A 22,404-nucleotide genomic window follows, 5' to 3' on the forward strand; every position below is an offset into this window, starting at 1 on the left:
ATAGCATGCATTAATTATCGTAAAGAGATGTCTTCAGGAGAAAACGATTTTGAAATTCAGTTTAATTTCATTGTAATGCGCAGCAAACAGGAAGGGAGTCTGTGTGTTTAATTGGCTCTCGGGGGGTGAGGCCTGGAAGCCGCGTGCCTTTGTCACAGGCCATTAGCGATACAGGCTGCATAATGAGAGCAGCAATCAGCTCACAGCTGCCGCTCCTGCGGGGAGAGCGTGATATTAAATAGAAATCAGGATGAATTAAACTTAACCCTTTCCCTGGCCAGCCCTTCCCGCCACACAGATTCCGGCCTGGGCTGGAGAGGGGCCGCACCCAGCCGGCTTCTCCTCAGAGGCCTCATCCGTGTCTGGAGGAGAGGAGAGGCCGCCCTCCCTGCCCTGCCTGAAGCCTGCTTTCCACCACCAGGGCGCTCCTTGCCAGCCCCAGGGGCCCTGGCCGCAGCTCAGGCAGGAGACCAAAGCTCTCTATCAAGAAGCGCCTCCAATGGCGAGCGCGCCGGGCTGGGAGACTCTTCCACGCGCACATGGGCCCAGTGCCGGCCGGGCAGGGAGATGGCAGTGCCAGGACGCCCCTCTGCTCAGGGCGGCTTTGCCTCGACCCTGCGGACGGAGCTGAGGACACAGGGATGCAGGGACTGAGCTGAGCTGCGCTACAGCTCCTCCTGCCCTCTGGACGTGGTAGAGAGACCGTAACTGAACTCGAGGAAACAGAAGCGGTATCTCTGCCTTATTCTAAAGAAGATCTCCTTACACCGTTTACTGTTAAAAAGTGACGTAGTACACTGCACACACCTAATGACAAATCAACATATTTGTAGAAGAAATTTAGGTAACTGGGGAAAAGGTCTGTAAGAAGATCCACCAGAACATTAACGGGGGTATCTTGGTGCTGAGTTTACTCCCTTTTTTTTCTTCTCTAAGGAGCACATGATGTTATCAGGGGAAAACATAAAAAGCTATTTACCTAAGAAAAAAAGACTCACTAGCAGGAAACAAGAGAGCCTTGCTGTGGCCGGTGCACACGTGGCCGAGGTCTGCAGCCGCGGTGGAGCGTGGAGTCCACTGCGAAGTTGGTGAGCGCATGACATGAAGGGCCGACGGGGGCCGAGGGAGCGGGTCCCTGAGCCCAGTAGCCCCAGGAGGAAAAACGAGCCACGGCCACGGGCAGATCGAGAGGAAGTGCAATTGGCCATAAAGATAGGGAAGACGTTTTACTTCCTGGTGGTGAAAGAGCAAATATGGAGACGGTCTCCTTTCACCAAATTGGCAGAGATTCTTCCAGAGTTGACACTTGGCGCTGTGAGGCGGGTGCTTGGCACTCGCGGGCGGGTTGTGTGTCAGGAGGACTCCTGGGAATCCGTTCAAAGGAAGCGGGGTGTGGGGGGACGCGTGCGATGTTTATAAAGTGGGAAATTGGAGTCTGTTGTTCTGCGCTGGGCTTGTGGGTGCCTCGTGGTGCATCCAGAGCACAGAGGATCGTGAGCCTTTTGCAACCACGACTCGAGTGATCCTGGCCTAAGGGAGCCCCTGCTGGCGTGCACCACGTGTGTGTGTGTCTCTGTGTGTGTGTGTCTCTGTGTGTGTGTGTGTCTCTGTGTGTGCGCACGCGTGTGTGTCTGTGTGTGCGCGTGTGTGTGTGTGCACGTGTGTGTCTCTCTCTGTGTGTGTCTCTCTGTGTGTGTGTGTGTCTCTGTGTGTGTCTCTGTGTCTGTGTGTGTGCGCGCGCGTGTGTGTGTGTGTCTCTGTGTCTGTGTGTGTGTGTCTGTGTGTCTGTGTGTGTGTCTCTGTGCGGCCGTCCTGCGGGGCTGCACTGCCAAGCACAGACGCTAGCCGCTGCCTCCGTGTGATTGTCGTCTGTTCCTTTGTTTTCTCTCTGCCGGCGCTTCCTCAGTAAGCTTCGTTCCCTTGCAAACACAGAGGAGAAGTATAAAACCTTTCCAGTTCTCGTGTGATGAAGGCCCCAGGGTGGACGCAGGCGTGAGCTCCGTCCTCTTGCCCAGCCGCTCTCTCGGGGCCACGCTGCGTTCTGACGTGGTTCTCCGGAAAGCAGTGCTTTTATTTTGACCAACAATGGTTAGGAATCAGGCCGCGTGTTGAAAAGAGGGGGCCGGGTGCTTCGTGTTAGGGGTGTGACAGCACGTGTAGCTGGAGGCGGTCGACCCCTTCACGTCTGCTGACCACGTGCGACCAGAGCCCCGGGCAGGGCCCCCCAGGCCCCCCAGGACGTGTGGTGTGGTCAGGCTGCCGAGTCCACAGGCCCCCGCCGCCCTGCGGGGCTTGGGCTGTCTGTGGAGGCGCCTTGTGAGCTGGAGGCTGGGGCTGTGTCGCGGTCCTGTCTGGCGGTTGTCCCTTTGTGTGTGTTTTACCCTTTGTTCCCCAGCGGTCGTCACGAGCTGTTCCTCCATGTTCTTCTGAAATGCCCGGCTTTGTTGGAGTTCAGTCTCCGAGCCACCTGGAGCGGCTTCTTTGCGGACGGCGTGTCCCCGTCCTACGCGCTCCTGCTGGGCCTCTGCGCTGCCCTTTGTTTTTTGTTGTTGTTGTTACTTGTTTTTCTGGGGTTTTTTTTTTTTTTTTTTTTTTTTTTGGCTGCAGCAGGTCTTAGTTGTGGCGTGCAGGATCTTTAGTTGTGGCATGTGGGATCTGGTTCCCCAACCAGAGATCGAACCTGGGCCCCCTGCATTGGGAGCACAGAGTCGTAACTACCGGACTGCCAGCGAAGTCCCTGCACTGCCTTTTGGCCGCTGAGTCTGCCCTGGTCGGCCTCAGACCTCTGGGCAGAAGGTCTTTGTTTTTATCAAGGTCCCGCATGCGCAGCTGGAAGACTCCAGCGGTCTGTCCGGTTTGGGAAGAAGGGTGCGTGGCCCTCGTGCCCCGGCCGTGCCCATCCTGGCCACCTGGAGGCTGCCAGATGCCTGTGGACACTCCGTTGGGGGTTGAGCCACGTGGGAGCCGCAGTGTTTCCCGAGGCGGGAGGGCTCATCTGTTCTGGCCTCCAGGCCTCCTGGGAGACACCCCCCCGTCCTGTGCTTGCCGCCCACGCCAGCGCACAGCGCCCACCGACCTCCTTCCTCCTTGTCGGCCACATTCCCCGGGAGCCTCCGGAGGCTGGGCGGGGGGGAGGTGAGCTCTGGAGAGCAGCGTGTCTGCCAGTGTCTTCATCCTGGCTGGGCCGGGTACAGGAGTCTGGGCTAGAAATTGTCTTTACTGGTGACGAGCTTCCACACGTGCTGCCGGCTGCAGCTGCGTTATTCCTGGCGCGTCGTGACCTTTCCCCTCTTGAGCTCCTAGAGAATCTTCCCTTTGCCCTGGGAGCCCTGAAATCGACAGGCCACGTACCCTGGGGGCTCTGGAGACCGCGTCTTGTAATTCCGGGGGTTGACGGCTGATTTTCTCCCCTGTGATGCCCAGCAGGGGTCCAGGGGCTGAGAGCAGGAAGAGGGGGTGGGGAGGCCCAGCCACCGCTGCTCAGGGCCCGTGGGCTCCCGAGTCGCCGTCCACCCTCCTCCGTCCCCAGAGAAGGGCCGGCGGCCGTGCTCCTCGCTGGGCCCATGCTCGCCGCCTCCCGCAGGGCGCCTGCCACCCTGGCCGTGACCCGCCTCACACAGCCTCCCTCCAGCCCGCGGGGTCTGTCCGCTTGCTATCCAGATGCCAGTTTTCTCACCATCATGCCCTCTCCTGTCTCCGTGTGCACTGCTTTGTGCCTTGAAAACTGTAACAGTTGCTGTTGATTTTATTTCGAGGGGGAGAGAACCAAGCTGTGTGCTCAGGCGAGGCTTCCGCTCTGGGAAGTGGTCGTGTCTTAGTTTTCCTTCTGGTGTCTTCCTTGGCCCTCCGCACAGCCATGTGTGAGGGGCACAGACCCGCTGGGCCCTCCTCCCTCCGTCTTCATGGGGCGTCTCCTGGCTCCTCTGTGTCTCGCGTGTCTTACGGGGACGTGTGGGATCACGCTGAGGCCCCTGGGTAGCCCAGGGTGGGGTTGATATCTGTGGGCACGCCCTGCCTGGTGGTGGTCCCGGGAAGCAGCCGGGCTCTCCGCGGGGCTTTTCCCCGCTCGGCACACAGACCCCCCGACCACCCCCGGGGACGATGTCCGTGTGTCCTCCGCACCTTCCCTCCCACCGCAGGGCCCGGCTTTTCCCAGAGAAGATCCTAATTCTCACTGCGCTTCATCCGGCTGGATGAGGGTCAGCACAAGAGCTGGTGACAGGGCAGTGCAAGGAAGCTGCTGTAACCGTGAGCTGGTGCGCGGGGAGGGGGCCCCCCTGGAGATGCCACAGAAGTGATGCCTGAGCAGAGGGGCAGCGAAGGGGGTCTGGCAGATGGAGAACCAGCTGCCGCAGATGGGGTAACAGGTGTGAGCACCCCTGGGGTGAGGGCCGCGGCTGGGCGGCCTGGCGTAGGGCGTGTGGGTGCAGCCGTGGGGAGCTTCACCCTGACTTCAGTTGGTGTCACACAGAGCAAAGAGGGTGCAGGCGACACAGCCAGAGGCCCCGAAGCCATGTCGGCCTTGGTATGGGCAATGGGGGCGTCCCTGGCAGAACCAGGGCAGGGCAGCGACCCCCACCCCCAACACCGCTGGGTCTCCTGGCTGGGCCACTGGGTGCATCTAAGGGGCCGGTGTCCGGTGGTTGGGAGGCCGTCGGGAGACCCAGTGGCTGTCCAGTGTGGGGGGGACGTGGCCGGAGCCAGGGCTGCACAGCAGGAACGGGAGAGGGGCCCCGGCGGGCCTCATGGGATGGGGGCGGACTGCGCCTGTCCCTGCGGCCCGCCTTGTACTCCACGCCCGCACGCTTTCCCGCCGGCCGGCCACCTGCCCCGTCACTCTGTCCGGGGGCCACAGCGCCTCACCTCCCTTCTGCCTCCCGTGAGGCGGGAGGCCCCACACGTGCCGGAGCCCCGCTCCTGCTGCGCCACAGCCCACCGCGGCCAGCGGGCAGGGCCATCCGTCTCGTTTAGTAGGCTGGGGCGCTGCGCGCGGCAGGTCGCCAGGAGTGCGCGCTGACGGGTGCTCCTCGTGCGTGGGACGGCGTGACGCATCGCGAGGTGCTGCTGATCTCTTCCAGCCCGTGTGCGGCGCGGGGGGTGCGAGAGCAGACGGTGAAACAGCAGCGCAGCTCTCAGGGTGCGCGCTGGGCGTCCCCACGGGCACAGGCTCACATGTCCGTGCACACGTGTGTGTGTACGCTCACACTCAGCCCCGCCCCCCGACCCCAACGCCCCGTCTGGCGTGCGGCCCCAGCCCCCTCTGATCTCGTCCCTCGCCCGCAGGTCTCTAGCGCCTCCTGAGGTGGGGCCGTGTGGGTCCTTAGCTGGGCAGGGCTCCCGCCAGGACCACGTGCCGGAGACGTGGGTGGGGAAGACCCGGCGCTGAGCACAAAGGGGGGGAGGGTGGGGTCCCTCCCTCCTGTCAGACCCCCATGTGACACTGTGTACGGCCCGGAGCCCCGCTGGGAAAGGGCCTGCTGTGGCCCTGCTGTGGCCAGGACGCCAGGGAGGCCCTGATGCTCTTGTTTCCTGCCTCCGTGGCCCTGGGCTGTTAAACGGGGGTCCTGCCCGTTCCTGTGGGACGCCGCCACCCGCCTAGGGGCAGGGCCACCGAGGCATCTGGCGTCGGCATCACGCGGGGTCCCAGCCGTCCGCCTGGTGCTTGCTGCCTTGTCCCCGAGAGGTGTTGACGCTCCCAGACACGGGGCCCACACGTGCCGGGGAGGGCGGCACTCACATGCGGGTGCAGCGCTGACTGTGGCCGAGCCCGGTGCCTCCCACTGACCCGAGCCCCTCCGCAGGTGACACGGCCGTGTTCAAGGACGGCAGCTACTGGATCCGCGGCCGCACGTCCGTGGACATCATCAAGAGCGGCGGCTACAAGGTCAGCGCCCTGGAGGTGGAGCGGCTCCTGCTGGGCCACCCCAGCATCACGGGTGAGCGGCCAGGTGCCTGGACCCTGACCTTTGGCTGACACAGCTGCGCTCGCCGCCTGGGCCGTCTCGGGACCGGTCCAGATGTGTCTTCCTGTGTGCGTGTTGACAAAACGGGGACCAAGTCCCCAGCGGGCGGTGCGGCGTCAGGCGTGCCCTCCCCGCAGTCGGCCTGCTCCCCGCCCCCGCGTGGGTCCAGGCTGGCCAGCCGCAGGCCGCGACCCCGTGCTCAGGAGTGGTGGTGTCCCGGGCCGTCCTGGCCCCTCAGAGACTCCGTACCCTGCCTCTGGCCACTAGGCGGGCTTCTCTGGGGCGGCGGGTCCCAGGTGTTTCCCGCACGTGCCCGCTGCCCCGCAGCCTGCGGTGCGCATCCTCCTGTGTTTCTAAGGTCCCCCACCCTCTCCTTTCTCCACAGACGTGGCTGTGATCGGAGTTCCAGACGTGACGTGGGGCCAGCGGGTCACCGCAGTGGTGACCCTTCAAGAGGGACACTCGCTGTCCCACAGGGAGCTCAAAGAGTGGGCCAGGTGAGGGCCGGGCGGGTGGGCGGGGTCTCGGGCTGTGGGCTGAGGGCCAGGTGACGTGGTCCTGTAGGAGCTGCGCCCCCCGCACCACACACATACACACACACACAGACACACACACACACGCATATATACGCGCGCGCAAAGGGCCCCAGGGAAGCTGTGTCGTGACAATGGCAGCAGATGTAGGACCCTGACCCCTGACTCAGGTGTAAGCTTCCGAGGAGGCCGGGTCAGGGGTGGATGGGGTCCCATGGTGAGCGAGTGCGTCCCCTCCTGGGTGTAGGAGGAATCTTGTCAAGGAAAGTCCGTTCCCAGGAGCTGAGCTCAGAGCCACCCCGACTGGCCCCCGGGGCGCGGGCAGAGCAGGCTCGGGGCACTGCTGGGCCCGAAGCACATGCTGAGTGCAGGGGTCACACGGGCCCCCAGCTGCTCGCTGCTGGCCGCAGGCCAGAACTCAGAAGGGAGCTTCAGTCACATCCCCAAGGCCTTTATTTTAGATCCAAGAGGCCCCTCCTTCTGCCCCCATCTCCCCACACCCCGCGCCACTTGCCGCCGCCTCCTCCTCCTCCTCCTCCTCCACCTCCTCCACCTCCTCCATCTCCTCCTCCACCTCCTCCACCTCCTCCTCCACCTCCTCCACCTCCTCCACCTCCTCCTCCACCTCCTCCTCCGCGCTGAAGACATTTGTGGCTCATCCAACGTGATTTCACAGACAGGAGGAATCCTTGTTTATCAGGGCAGCACAGCTGGGCGATTAGATTCCCCTGGATTTGCAGAATCACAGTTGGAACTCTGCAGTTTCACAAAGGCACGAAGAAGATTCTAGTCGGCTTTGCCGCTTTGGTTAAACAGTTGCTTTGTTAAAAGAAAGAACCTGCCATCCTGTGCTGAGAGCAGGTCTCTCAGCCCTCAAACCTGCTCCTTCACGCCCCGCGCGGGGCTCCCGTTGCGCCCTCACCGCAGGGGCCCGTGCTGTGGGCCTGAGACCCCGGCCTGGGTGGCGCTGTGCTGTGTGCTGAGGCTTTGGGTCCCTGGGGAGATGCTCCCAGCAGGGCGGGCCTGGGGCGGGTGATCAGCCTGCAGTCTCCACGCCGCCGGTTCCCTGGGCTTTGTGTCCTCCCATGGGGCGGTCACTGGACAGTGACCCCGCGGCTGCCCATGCCCTGGAGAGAAGGCAGGGACCCTCCTTTCAGAGCGCAGGGCCAGCTCCGCCCCCGCCTGTGGGGGAGTGGGGGAGGGGCCTCACTCCGAGCTTTCCAGACGTTGCCTCAGTGAAGCTGCTCTTTCTTTCTGTGTCCTGTTCGGTGCCATTTAGGGGTCTTTTTAAAGGTTTTTTTTTTTTAATTTTTTAAAAAAAATAATGTCTTCCCTTTCACTGCCATATTTTTCATTTCTGAAGATTCTTGAACCTTACAGGACCCCCAAGCCAAAGTGTGTGCTACATCCTCCCGCAGACCCTGCGCTGTGCTCCTAGCGGAGTTGGGGGAGGCTGGCAGCCCCGCCCCAGCTCAGGCACCGCGACGCTTGGAGGGGCCGGCGTGGCCTCTGGGCTCTGTGGCAGCACCACGTTCCCGGTCTGGGACGTGGTCCGCCCACCGAACTGTCCAGTTTCAGTGGCCCACGTGGGGCTTACACCCCGGGGATAATTCAGAAATCCGGTGTCCAGATGGAGCAGGCGCTGCCATCCGATCAGACCGCGGAGGGGAGACGCGACTGGGCCCCCGGGCCGCCTCTCTTCCCCACGGGGCTGGGCAGTGGGGCTGAGGTCACCGCTGTCCACGGGGCTTTTCCCACAGGGAAGCTGGCTTTGTAACAAACCACTCAGCCCTGCTGTGTTCCTGCCCAGGGCCTCCGTTTGCCTGGGAGCTGCTCTGACAGTTGCCTACGGGACCAGTTGCTAAGCTGACGCCCCTCGTAGGAAAACAGTGTTTGTTCTTGGAACCCGCGGGTCTCCAGGCTTTAGAGTACGTCCCTCCACGTCTGCAGCTTCTGCTTCTTCGTGGTGGCCGCGAGGTAGACTTCCGGCTGCGCGTCCTGCCTTTGCTGTGACTCCGCCCCGCCGGGGTGCTGTCGTCCTACCTTTTACTTTTATGTCGTTACAAGCCCCACGCTACGTTCTTGAACACTTTTTGTTCAAACGGTTATCTCTTAAGGAGGATTCACTAATAAGGAAGATGACACGCATCCTGTGTCTCGCACTCTCCCCCCCTCCCGTGGCGGCCCCTCCCACAACAGACCCTCAAGTGTGGGGAGCGGGTCAGCTGCTGGGGACCCCAAGCTCCTGTGTCTGAAGCCTTTAATTTCATCTTCATCCTTGAAAGAGACCTTCTCCGGGTTTGGGATTCTAGACAGACGGGGTTTCCTTTTCCTTCAGGCTCCACTCCCGCCTCGTCTACTCTTCACGCAGGGCCCTGCATCCTTGCGGCTGCCCCTTGACCCGCTCCACACTGGTGGGCGGAGAGAAGGTGGGTGCCGCCTGGGAGGTGGTGCTGTGCAGCGGGGGGCGGGTGTCCCCGGTGGAGCCTCTGTGACCTTTGGCCCGGAGCGGGCGATTTGCGCCAGAGCTGCCCTGAGGTACCAGCGTTTCTCGCCATCTGTGGGCAGATGGACGGAGGCACCAGCTCCTGAGGCCAAGGGGTGGGGTTTCTCTGCCCGCCCTTGCTGGCCCCTGGCTGCACACGTCCTGAGCGGCCAAGGCTGTCCCTACTCCTGCGGGCCCCGAGCACACTTCACGGTGCCGCCGTCTGGAGCCCCACTGCCCGATGCCCCGCTGTCTGCGTCACTGGCAGCAGCCACAGAGCGTGGAGCCTTTGTGGGCCAGGAGGCCACGGTGGGTGGCCCCTCTCCCCACCGCCCCAGGCAGCATCCTGTGCACCTGCTGGTTCCTTATTGAAGGGCCCTGTGTGCGGCCCTTGAACGAGGAGCAGGCAGCTCTGCTCAGGAGAAGCCTAGGCGTGGTGTGCAGAGCGGCATGGGGCTGGGCCCACCACGTGGCCGTTCGCAGGAGGGAGCACTGTCTAACGGCGCTCCTCTTGGGGGTGCGGGCTGCAGGCCAGCTGCTGGACCCAGACAGCCACTCCCACTGCTTGGGCACCAGGCTCTGGGCTGGGAGGGGTGGCTCCAGTCGGCCTGTGTGGTCATGGCAACCAGGGGTCTGTGAGGTGCCCACCCACTCCCCCCGGCCATCCGGCCAGGGCTGCAGTGAATGGACTGCAAGGTAGGACCAGTTCTTTCCCGCTCAGAGGCTCCGGGGCGGGGTCTCGGGAGGCCTGGCCCTGGGTGAGGCTCGCCCTCTCCCCCAGCGGGCAGAGGGGCAGCTCCATGCCCAGTACCAGGCCCCGACCTGCTGCGGAGGTGCCACCCGCGCCCGCGGCTCCTGCACTCAGGCCTGGCCTGTCTCTGCAGAGGTGTCCTGGCCCCGTACGCGGTGCCCTCGGAGCTCCTGTTGGTGGAGGAGATCCCGCGGAACCAGATGGGGAAGGTCAACAAGCAAGACCTTCTCAGGCAGCTCTACCCGCGCGACTGGGGTGCCCCCGAGACCGGGCGCCAGTGAGCCGGCTACCCGCCTGGCCACACCTGACCGGAAGGAATCGGCCTCGGCCTCGTGGCCACGGCACACCGCACAGCTCCGTGTGCTCTGCAGTCCCCACCCCCCAGGTTCCTGTGGGTCTGGAGGTGTCACGGGGGAAGCAGGTCTCCCTGGAAACTCAATAAAGGCTGCACAGAGAAGCAGAGGCCTATCCTGCACTCCTTCCCAGGGCCTGCGTGGTCCCCGCCCACGGCACAGGGAGGGCCCGGTCTGCACACGTGTGCGTGGTGCGCAGGGCGGGGGTCTCTCTGGTGGACTCAGACGATGGTCCTGGGCGTCCAGGGGAGGGCGTTTCCTACCACACGAGCGCCTTGCTGGGGTGTCCGGCACCCCTGGCCCTGGCAGAGGCTCTCTCGGCCTTCAGGGCCAGGGACGCAGCTCCTGTGACCAGAGGGGACTCACCTGCCGGACCAGGGGTCGGCACACTCTGGGACGGGCCAGGGGGCCAGTATTGGGCTCTGGGGCCAGTGTTCCGTGTCGAGGCCGCAGCCCGGGTCCCACGGACCTCATACAGAGTCCAAAGTGGTCAGCAGCCAGAGGCCAACCACGAATGGCCCCGCAGCTGCTCTCCTTGACCCCCCCCTTCCCTCCCCTGTGCTGCTCCCTCCATGACACCCCCTGCCCCCTTTGGTCTTTGCATGTCTCCCTCTCCTTCCCAGAAACCCCCCCCAACTGGCCCTGCTGCCCAGCCCCCAGGTTCCCTGACCTCCCCAGCCAAGGGCACAGGTGCCCTTGGAGGCCCAGGTGTCATGGGGAGGGTGGGCAGGAGCCCGGACAGAGCCGGGGACCTGGTGGGCAGCACGTGGGGGCCAGGGCTGCTCTCCCACCCTGTGCACGTGGCCCGTGACTCCGCGAGGCCGGCCCCGGGCACGGCGTTTGCTCGGAGGAACGCCCAGGCCAGCGCCCTCCTGCCCGAGCCCTGGACACGCACTGGTCACCCGCCTGTGCAGCAGGCCAGCCTTCCGGGCTCGGTGCTGGCCCGCCACCCCAGTACTGTCAGAGCAGCACTGGACGCTCGGCTCCTGCTGTCCTCGTGTCCTGGGACCTGGGGACCACGAGCTCCTGGGAGGAATGAGCTCCCACGTCCCCAGAGCTTTTCTTCATCCCACTGGTTTGACTCTGTGTCTGTCTTTATACTGAAAATTTGATTCCTGAAAGCGTTCACGTCATCATCTGCTTTCTGCTATCGTCTGTACAAAGTACTTTCCGAAAAATAATGGTCATCTCTGACCAAGAACAAGACCAGGCTGGGACGCTGACAGGCTCTTAGACCATGTCCTTCAGGACGCAGAACGTAGCCTGGCCCCTGCCCGCCCCACCCCTCGGCGCTCTCAGGCCAGGTTCATCCTCCGCCGCTTCTCACGGTCAGTCCAACCCAGCCTGGCGGGGGCCCTGGTCTGGCCCTGGACACAGGCAGAGCCCCACTTGCTAAGTCAGCATGGCTGAAGGTCCCGAGGCAGCCGGGCCTGCCTCTGCCAGTGCCTGAGGCCCCCCAGACCCCCTCGGATGCTGGGACCACCCGTGAGGCCCCCAGAGTTGTCCACGTCCTGGCCCCCCACGCAGGCCCAGTGTCACCCCAGTGGAGAGGGGCAGGAGTGCAATTATGCGCAACTCTTAGCACGCGGCCATTGCTGCGCACCTTTACCGCGCACCCCTAGTTACTAGGCAACGGTTATCGCGAGACCACTAACGCGGGCTGTTTAGAGCGGCGGTTAGAGGTCCCGCTAGGCCGGCGGTCGGCTGGGCGGTGGTCCTCCAGTGGAGAGCGAAGTAAGAGGCGGATGGCGGCCTTCTCTCCGGGGCTCCCCAGGCCCTCCGGCCTCGGGCTGGCGGCTGGCAGGTGAGCTGCGGGCCTGGGAACAGGCTGGGGGTATGCCCTGCAGGGCTCCACAGCCCTCGCCAAGGCCGCCCACTGGCGGGGCGGAGATCTTGAGGCGCCCGTGAACCTCTCCGCCATCCCCGCCTCTGCGACCTAAAGGCAGCGGCAGTCTGCCTGGGTCTCAGCCCGTTGGACCTGGCACCCGCCCCCCCTGCCAACCCCGTTTGGGCGGCCTGAGGAGCCTGAGAGCCGGCTGGGTCCTGGGCGCCTGGCTCCCTCAGTGATGACGGCAGGGCGGGGTCTGGGGACCCGGCCCCGAGGGTGCCGCCAGCTGAGATCTGCCTCTTCAGCCTGGGCACTGGCGGGAGGACCCAGGCTGGCTGCTGACGGACGCTCTGGGCAGGGTAACCACCCCCCGCAGGGACCCCCTTCTCTTAGCCCGGACCTGCACCTCGGAGGGTGAAAGTTGAGCCTTGGGACCTTTCCTTTTTCTTGCCAGAACAGGGAGTACCATTTGTTTGGTGGAGATTTACAGGATTATCCTGACCTGACTTGGCCTGACTGTGACCTAACCTCAAGAACAAAGGATCTGCAAATCAAAACTACAATGAGATATCATCTCACACCGGTCAGAATGGCCATCAAAAAATCTAGAAACAATAAATGCTGGAGAGGGTGTGGAGAAAAGGGAACCCTCTTGCACTGTTGGTGGGAATGTAAACCGATACAGCCACTATAGAGAACAGTATAGAGGTTCCTTAAAAAGCTACAAATAGAACTACCATATGACCCAGCAATCCCACTACTGGGCATATACCCAGAGAAAACCATAAATCAAAAAGACACATTCACCACAATGTTCATTGCAGCACTGTTTACAAGAGCCAGATAATGGAAGCAACCTAAGTGTCCATCGACAGAAGAATGGATAAAGAAGATGTGGCACATATATACAATGGAATATTACTCAGCCATAAAAAGAAACGAAATTGATTTATTTGTAGTGAGGTGGATGGACCTAGAGTCTGTCATACAGAGTGAAGTAAGTCAGAAAGAGAAAAACAAATACCATATGCTAACACATATATATGGAATCTAAGAGAAAAAAAAAGTCATGAAGAACCTAGGGGTAAGACGGGAATAAAGACACAGACCTACTAGAGCATGGACTTGAGGATACGGAGAGGGGGAAGGGTAAGCTGTGACGAAGTGAGAGAGTGGCATGGACATATATACACTACCAACCGTAAAATAGCTAGCTAGTGGGAAGCAGCCGCCTAGCACAGGGAGATCAGCTCGGTGCTTTGTGACCACCTAGAGGGGTGGGATAGGACAGTGGGAGGGAGGGAGAAGCAAGAGGGAGGGGATATGGGAACATATGTATATGTATAGCTGATTCACTTGGTTGTAGAGCAGAAACTAACACACCATTGTAAAGCAATTATACTCTAATAAAGATGTTAAAAAAAAAAACAAACAAAGAACAAAGGATCTGACACCTAGAAGTCTGCAACAACTACCCACCCCCTCTCTCACCTTTCCCATAAAAGGGCTTTGCTGAAAGCTTTCCAGGAGTTGGAGGCCTTTTAGGGCGCGAGCCACCCGCCAGCCCTGACGGTTTGGTATTGTCACTGTGCATCAGGCACATGGACTGGCCTTCGGTAACGGGGGTGGAGTCGGAGTGACGGGGGTGACAGGAGGTTGGCTCTGCCTTCTCCATTGCGAGCAGGCTGGCTGACGCTTCGCATGTTCTCTTGTCCGTGTGGTCTCTTGCAGGATTGCTAAGGGGGCTGCTGGGGTAGAGAGCTGGTCGTTCTTTAACTACTTCTTTTCATCTAGGAAAAGAATCAGCGCGGTAGACAAGGCGAGGCGAGGTGTGCCTTCAGGAGAGTACAAGTCAGGAGTTAGTTTCAGTTGCCTGGTGATCTCATTCCTATAATTAGGTTCTTTTAAGGGTAGAGGGGACAGAAGTGGGCAAACAGGAAAGGGGGAAAAGGGCTGCTTTCCGTGTGCCAAACATCTGAAAATCTCGGAATCCCGACACGCTTCTCGCGGGGGCCTTTGGATGTGGGACTGGGCCCATCTTACTTAGGGCTCGGAAGGAGGGGGAGACGGGCCCTGGGACCCTCAGGGCCGGCAGCCTCCTCGGGCCGGGCTGTCTTTGGTGACCAATTTGGGCTCTTCACTGGTTACTGGTTTATTCAAACTCGTTACTGCCATTTGATGACCTGGGATCTTCTGTAAAACCGTGCATTTCATCCAGGTTTCAGATTTATTTGCACAGTCCCTTATCAATCTTGCCTGTGCGTCTGGTTAAATTTCCCTTTTGTTTAGCTTCTCCTTTCCTGGTGGCTGGCTGGACCCGCCCTCACGGGCCTCCACCTAGCTGTTCTCCTAACACTCACCTGGGCACCCCCGTCCTCACCCGGCTCCAAACTCTGGGTCCTTTCTTCTTTGACTTAATCTCTTAAGCCGGGGGGGGGGAGGTGATTGGAGCACCTTGTCTGCTCCCTGTTTCCCCACTGGTCTCTGCTACTACCCCGAGAACACGGGCCAAGGGGTTCCAGAGCTTTGAAATTTGGGGCCCTCCTGTGCCCCTACAGAGCCGCTTTTCTTTTCTCAGGAGGCAGCTCTTTCTTTGATATTCCAATGCTAGGTGCCCAGGCCCCAGTTATACCTTATTATTATCTATTCTGATGGATTGTTAATTTGCGTTTTCCTATTAAATCACATGTTCTCTGAGATCAGTACTGCTATCCGGCTTCTGGGGTTGGTATTTATTTATTTATAATTATTTTATTTATTTATCTTTGGCTGCGTTGGGTCTTTGTCACCGCACGTGGGCTTTCTCTAGTCGCAGCAAGCGGGGACTACTCTTCGTTGCGGTGCGCGGGCTTCTCATCGTGGTGGCGTCTCTTGTGGCACACGTGCTCTAGGCGCACGGGCTTCAGTAGTTGTGGTGCATGGGCTCAGTAGTTGTGGCTCACAGGCTCTAGAGCGCAGGCTCAGTAGTTGTGGCGCCCGGGCTTTAGTTGCTCCGCGGCATGTGGCATCTTCCTGGACCAGGGCTCGAGCCTGTGTCCCTTGCATTGGCAGGCGGATTCTCAACCACTGCGCCACCAGGGACGTATGTCCCTCTGTCTCTCCTTTAGTGAGCAAATGTAGTCCATTTATTGTGATTATTGATGTCTTTGGACTTATTTCTACAATCCCCATTTGCATTTTTTGCCATCACCTTAGGGATATGGCATTTGTTGTTTTGCCTTCTCTTTCATTGTATTGATAAACTTCTTGGGACTTTCCTAGCGGTCCAGTGATTAAGACTTCGCCATCCAATGCAGGGGCTGCGGGTTCGATCCCTGGTTGGGGAGCTAAGATCCCACATGCCTTATGGCCAAAAACCCAAAACATAAAACAGAAGCAATATTGTAACAAGTTCAGTAAAGACTTTAAAATTTTTTTAAAAAATTCTCTACTCTTTTCTCTTTGCTTATTTGGAGATTATAAACTAAATTTCTGTTCTTTCAGTACCTTAAAACGTTGAGATACTTGCTATAAAGTCTAAGTTGTTCACAGTAATGCAGCACGGGGCTCCCCTACGGCTGGGATGAGGCTCCCAACCTGCCCCTCTGCCATCTTTTTTCTTTTTTTTAAAATCTTTATTTATTTATTTTTTGGTCATGCCGTGCAACATGTCGGATCTTAGTTCCCCGACCAGGTATCGACTCCGCGCCCCCTGCAGTGAGAGCTTGGAGTCTTAACCACTGGACCTCCAGGGAAGTCCCTCCTCCGCCGTCTTGATAAGTTTCTGTAGCATTTCAGGTTTTTTTTGTTTTGGACACAAAAATTAATAGGCTTTGTTTTCATGGTCAATCATTAAATTTACTGACATTTGATCAACTTCTTGGCTCAACGGATTTCACTTTAATGAAGAATTGTCTGCAGTAGTTGTCTCAGTAACCGCCGCTGAGTGTGTATCCGAGTCTCTAGTTTTTGTCACTCTCCAACGACAGGCTGTCTGGGCATAAGATGCGGCTCTGTTCCTCCGCACCGGAAAGGTTTTCTTTGTCCTCAACACCAGGGAGTGTCTGCCTCACTCCCACGCCCCCAGGACAGAGCCGTAGGGCCTGGGGCAGGGGCAGGGCCAGAGCACTTCTGGAGAGGTCGCAGGACAGGGGAGAGGACTGGCCAGAGGGGGAGCCAGAGTGCACTCGAGTCTGGAAGGTCGCGGTTCCAGCTCAGCAGCCTGGATGGAGAGCATGTGGGGAGGAGCGGGAGTGGGGCATGCGGAAGGTCGGGGGCTCGGGGCACCTGCCAGGTGCGCACATGCTCCCTGCTTTCAGGAGAGAGCCGGCCATTAGGACCAAGGAGAGTGGCTGGAACGTGCAATTCTCCCCAAAGAAGCAAGGAGGCCGCAGGCTGGGCGAGGCCGGCCCTCCAGCCCCCGCCACCTGTGCGGGCCTCTCCCTGGCCGTCCTGCCCAGCTCCTCTGCCTGGAGGCGAAAGGCCGGCAGGAAGGGCCCAGGCTCCTGAGCCCACCCAGCCCGCATCTTCCTCCTCAGTCCGTCCCTGGAGAGGGACGCACAGCAGGCCCGAGAGAGCCTGCGCATGGGCAGTGCCTGCGGAGCGTGCTTCCCCTGCCCGCAGGGGGTGGAGGGGAGCATAGATGCAGCAGTGTGTCTGTTACAGCGCCTGATCTAATTTGAACGGTCATTAATGTGATTTATGCAGCTGTTTGGGATTCTTTGCTCCCAAATTTGTCACCAGCTCCCTTGATGTTGATTGAGAGACCGTGGTGCTGGTGCCCAGTGGGGCGGGCTGGGGACACGTTCCTTCTGGAGCCCCCCTGGGGCCCCACATGTCCCCCTCCCCTCCCAGCACCCCTCCACCCCTCCCAGTTCTCACCCACTCTGATTGGGGAGGTGCCAAGGAGCAGCTGTGCTGGCGGCATCTCTGGGCCGCGTGGGAAGAACCATGAGGCAGATGAGGTGGGCAGTTGTCCTGCAGCCCCCAGGAGCCAGCAGTGCCGGGAGACAGCCCCCGCCTCCCCTCCCCTCCCCCCGGGCCAGGAAAGACCAGCCACTGGGCAGCCTCATTTGCCCGGAGCCCATCCCCCCAGCTTCTTCCAGACAAGGACCCTCCCCAGCCCGGGCCCTGCACCAGGGTGCAGATGTGACTTGGCACACGGGGGCCGTGACATGATGTGTGTGCAGGATACAGGCTCACTGAGGCCTCTCCTACGGCCCCAGGAGCCCCAAATCCAAACCGAGAGCTTCCAGGTCCCAGGCAGCTCCGCGGGTCTCCCCGACGGCATTCCCGCATGCCCTGATCCACCAGTTACTGCTGGCGCCCACGGGCACGGGCTGCCCGCCAGGCCAGCTGGGAGCGAAGACGCTGGTGACCGGGTGATGATGGAGGCCCGGGCTGGTGTGCACGCCCTGCGGGGGTCTCACACCCACCGCAGGGCCTGTGCCTCCCCTCCCTGATCCCAGCTCAGGGACAGCCAACACAGCCTCCTCGCCTGGTCCTCAGCGCCCTGAGCCTCTTGAGTGAGCAGGACGGGGGCCTACATCCCTGCCCTGGAGTCTTGGGGTGCATGTGTGCCTGGGTGCCCTGGCCCCGGCCCATGTTGGTGAAGGTTTTTACTGGAGTGGGTTTTTCCATGAAAGCCACCCTCTGGGGGTGACAGGTATGCTTACAAATTGCCTTAAAGCTTGACCATCTGAGTCCAGAGAGCTCTGTTTTTTGCCTTGCCTGAACCCCCGTCAGTGTGGCCAGGCCTGCTGCCCTGACCTCGCGAGTCCTTGCCGTGGCCCGGGGCCTGGACGGACCTCAGGAACTCGGGATTCTGGCAGGGCAGCCTGGCTCGGCCAGTGAAGGTGCCACCTGGCCGAGGCCATGCCCGCAGATCTCAGGGCCGGCACTTGGGAGGACCAGACCACTGCCTCCGCCTGGCCTTCCCCGGAGCCACACTGCCCTCTGCTGGTGCCGCCGGGCGTGGCGGGAGCCGCTAGGACCCCTGCTCTCCTGCCGCTCAGGTGCCTGGCGGGACCCTCCGTCCCCCGTGTCAGGGCTGCTGGGCAGGAAGGGACCCCGGCCCCAGCATGTGGGGACTTGGAGCTCAGGGACAGCCCTGGGGGAGGCTGGGACAGAGTCTGCCGCCCCAGGGCCTCCAGCCCGGCTCCCAGTTCTCATGGCTGCAGGGCCGGTGGGGGCTGCATGTACCCCCGGCTTCTCTTCTGTCTCTGTCCATCAGTCTGTCTGTCCGTCCGTATTTTTGAGCACCCAAGACTTTAGAAGCGTAGTTTGAGAATGACTGTTCCGTGGGGGGGGGGGGGCATCACTGGGCTGCTGAACAGGCAAGGCCCCCAAACCTGACACCTCTGCTGCCCTCGGAGGCCCCGCCTGGCTGTGCCCTGGCCACCAGAGGACCCAGGCAGTGACGCTCTGCACTCCCCACGCTCCAGCCCACCCGCCATCCCCTCTAACCCTGGGGCCCATTTAAGGGACTGGAAGCCCTCTGCAGGGCCCCACTGCTCCATCCAAACCGTGGGGGCCAGGTGGGGATTCAGAGCCCCTCCAGATCCGCCCCACGTTTGCCTGCCTCCACGGAGGGCCCCCGCTCATGCCGCTTCATCACATTAGGGTCTGTCGGTGCCTGACTCCGCTGGGAGGGCAGACTTATGAGGGCTGATGCCCCAGGGCCTGGAAGGGGCCTGGCACAGGGGAACTGCGGAGGGAGGGAGGGGTGGGAGGGGGGAGGAGGGGAGGGCGAAGTTGGAGAGGAGTGTCTGCCTCCACCCAGCCTCTCTCCTGACCTCCAGACCAGGCTTGAACTTGGAAAGGGCGTGGGCCCTGCAGCCAGTTGCCCAGGCTCCTGGCCAGGCCTCACCTGTATTGGCCGTGTCACCTTGGCCTCTGGGTCCTTGCCTGGTAAAATGAGGCCCCAGAGGGACGGGCCACGTGTGGGGTGAGATCAGTTCCTGGGCCTCCCGGAGCCCACTGCTACCCTTGACTGTGGTTACCTGCAGCTGCCCAGTGGGCACCTCCATCTGAATGACCACAGGCACCCAGTTCATATCTACGAGGAACCTGTGCTCCACCCAGGCCAATGCCTCGTGTCCGGGTCACCCCCTTCCTGTCCAGTTCCTGAACCCCCATGTTCTGCTCTCTCCCTTCTGTGTCCCATCCTGGACACGGGAGCCTGAACTCTGGGCGGGCTGGCCACACGATGCTAGCTGACCCTCGCTTGCAGAATGGACGTGTGCATGGGAGCCCTGGGCGGGCTGTGCTGGGGCGTGGGGTCATGCGAGTATCCCAGTGAGCCCAGCGAGCAAATGCCTGCCGAGTACCAGCCGTGCGGCCCAGGTGCACACCCGGCTACACGGCCAGAACAGCTACTGCAGACTTAACGGCTGAAACAGCACAACTTTATCTCACTGTTTCTGTTTCGTTTGTTTGGTTTTGGCTGCGTTGGGTCTTTATTGCGGTGCGCGGGCTTCTCATTGCAGTGGCTTCTTGTTGCAGAGCACGGGCTCCAGAGCGCAGGCTCAGTAGTTGTGGCGCACGGGCTTAGTTGCTCCACGGCACGTGGGATCTTCCCCGGCCAGGGCTCAAACCCCTGTCCCCTGCGTTGGCAGGTGGATTCTTAACCACTGCGCCACCAGGGAAGGCCCTCACTGTTTCTTTAGGTCAGTCGTCTGAGTGGGCTCCACTGAGTCCTCTGTTCCCGGTCACATGGGGTGAAGGCTCTGTGTCGTCTGGGCCGTCTCTTACCTGGAGCTCAGGGGACAACTTTCTTCAAACTCATCCAGGTCCTTGGCAGACTCAGGCTCCTCTGGGTTGTAGGACTGAGGGCCCCATTTCCGCTGGCTGTGGGCCTCCCGCTCCTGCACCCACGTGTCTGTCCGCCTGGCACCTGAAATCTCTCTGGTTTCCTCTCTTGCTGCATTTCTCTGGCTCCAGCTGACCATTGAAGGGACAGGACGTTCTCTGCTCTTAAGGGCTCCTGTGAATGGACGAGGCTGGTCCAGACAACCCAGGAGCCCCTCCCCACCTCAGGGTCCCTCTGTCAAGGAACGTGACGTTTTCACAGGTTCAGGCAGGCCATCTCTGCCATGCCTGCTAGGCCACAGTGTCCTCACCTGCACACGGAGAGAGACCCCTGTTTCATAGGACTGTGGGGACTTAACACCGGGCCTTACTGGGGGTGTCTTTGTTTGCAATTTTATACAAACCTGCATACTTTTACACATAATTCTTTATTTCATGTTTATTTATTTGGGGCTGTGTCAGGTATTAGTTGTTGCATGCGGGCTTCTCTCTCATTGTGGTGCAGGGGCTTAGTTACCCTGCAGCATGTGGGATATTAGTTCCCCGACCAGGGATAGAACCCACGTCCCCTGCATTGGAAGGCAGATTCTTAACCACTGGACCGCCAGGGAAGTCCCCATAATGATTCTTATTACACTACAATTATGGTATTGTTCTAATGTAACTGCATTTTTTTCCTAAAGTTATAACAGCTTTACTTTTCTGCTGAAAGCCTCAGTGCCCCCCTTTTATCAAGAGAAAGTTGAAAATCCTTAGATGGGTGGATGAACCTCCAGGGCTGGAACGCCCCCTCCCACACCCCCTCCCACACCTCACCCAACACTCCCTCACAATCCTACCCCGGTACAGTGGAGCCGCTGCCCTCCTCCCAGCTCACAGGTGCCCAACCGTGTCCTACCAGAGACAGAGAGGCCACCCAGGGAGGGGCGTGGTCATGGCCCCACTGGGCTGGGTGGCGGGACTGCACCTCAGGCCCCTCCCACTCACACAGGACCCGAGGGAGGGTCCGCTGGTGGTGAAGGGTTGAACCCCGGGGTTGGCGGCCTGGTAAGGAGAGGGGGGGCGCCTGGAGGGTCAGTCACCCTGAGTCCACCAGGAAAAAGGGCTCTTCTGGAGGAGCCGGTCCAAAGGCAAGGAAGGCCAACTGGCCCTTGCAGCCTGGGGTGGACCAGCACCGGACGGGACCTCGGGGCTCAGACACAAGAGGTCAGCGGAGACAACTTCCTGCGCAGGGCCCAGAGCCAGACTGGACCCCAGGCTCCTGCCTCCCCAGCCCTGGCTGCCCCGGGCACGAGACGGGGGGTGGGGCTGTGGGGGAGTCCTAACCAGCCTGGGGACCACGCCCCTCCCCCAGGGATCCCTCCTGCTCCTCGGGCTCCCCCATGACCAGACCCAGCTTACCCTCCCCCTTGGAGCACCCCCGCACCCGGGAGGTTGTTGAGGGGGATACAGATGGCCGAGAGGAGGGATGGCCTAGCGGGAGGAGAGGGTGCCTGAGGTTGGTCAGGGGGACTCGGACGCTGAGCCCCCGCCCCCGTCTACTTCACCCTCCACCCATTCAGGGAGCAGAAACCCAAAAACATTCATAGGGCTCCTCCACCCGGGTTTGGGGTCTGACCTCAGAGGCAGGACGGTGGCCTCCAGGAGCTGCTCAGTCACAGGGCCTCAGAGCCTACAGCTGGAAGGGTCTCCCGCCCTCCACCCCCACCTTGGAGCGGTGAGTGCCAGGGACACAGACACTGCCGGAGCCCCTGCCCTCACCCCTACCCCCGGCAGCCTGGCCTCCTTCCAAGCAGGCCTAGGGCACAGATGGTGCCGCACCTGCTCAGCTGCCCCGCAATCTGGAGAGGAGAGCCGAGGCCCCCGTGCCTGCTCCTGCTGCAGAGAAGACCGGCTCTCGGAGAGGACACTCCCCACTTCCCTACCCAGAAGATGGCTCGAGGTCCGCAGGGCCCCCTCCACTCCCTCCCCCCCTCCCCTGGTTCTGAGCCACAGGCCACCCAGGAGTGCAGGGGCTTGGAGGAGAGAGAGAGCTTCCCCCTTCCACCAGGTAGTTACCAACCAAGTAACTGCCAACCGAGGAGGAAGGAAGGGGCGGGTAGAACTGGGCACAGGGCCAGGTCTGTGCCTCTCCTTCCTGTGTGCTAGCCCTGGGGGTCAGCAGTGGACAACGTGCCCTGGGGGACTCCACCCCAGAGCGGGAGACAGTAAAGGAACACAGCAAATGTGATCCAAACCCTCAAGGCAGCGAGCGGCTGGCCTTGGGGAGAGCCGGACGGGCAGTCCTGGCGAGGGCACGACCGGCCGGTGCAAAGGCACTGAGGCAGGATTGTGCCTGGTTCTCAGAATGAATGAGGGAATCCACCCTAATCCCCAGCCCCCACCCACCGCTGCCTTTCTGACAGCTTCCTTCCTGGAGCCCCGCATCCAGCCTGGGACAGTGCCCGACCCCTGTTCTGCCCCGGGACACATGCTGTCAGTCAGCCCCAGGCCCCGCCCCGCACATGTGCTGTAACTCAGCCCCCCCGCCCCCGCCCCGCCCCGCCCCGCCCCGCCCATGTGCTATCACTCAGCCACGCCACGCCCCCCACACGTGCTGTCACTCAGCCCCCCCCACACGCCCCGCCCCGCCCACGTGCCGTCACTCAGCCCCACGCCCCGCCCAGCCTCGCCCCCGCACACGTTATCACTCCCTCGCCAGGC

General features: G+C 61.2%; 1 protein-coding gene across 3 annotated transcripts in view; it reads left to right on the forward strand.

Annotated features, from left to right (window-relative positions):
- ACSF3 (acyl-CoA synthetase family member 3) overlaps positions 1-13,330 on the forward strand; it is a 59,692-nt gene extending 46,362 nt beyond the window's left edge. Inside the window, exons 8-11 of one of the 3 annotated variants that reach the window (XM_067019516.1) lie at positions 5,802-5,936; positions 6,349-6,460; positions 8,868-8,925; positions 9,866-10,189. In XM_067019516.1, coding sequence (XP_066875617.1) covers positions 5,802-5,936; positions 6,349-6,460; positions 8,868-8,925; positions 9,866-10,174 — 614 coding nt within the window. In that variant the 3' untranslated portion in view covers positions 10,175-10,189. Of the gene's footprint in view, positions 1-5,801; positions 5,937-6,348; positions 6,461-8,867; positions 8,926-9,865; positions 10,190-12,367 lie in introns of those variants that run through there. The other 2 variants (XM_067019517.1, XM_059045918.2) reach the window with 2 other exon arrangements.
- The last annotated feature ends 9,074 nt before the right edge of the window (positions 13,331-22,404 follow it).

The sequence above is a fragment of the Kogia breviceps genome, chromosome 18, assembly GCF_026419965.1.
Source record: "Kogia breviceps isolate mKogBre1 chromosome 18, mKogBre1 haplotype 1, whole genome shotgun sequence".
Lineage (NCBI taxonomy): Eukaryota > Metazoa > Chordata > Mammalia > Artiodactyla > Physeteridae > Kogia > Kogia breviceps.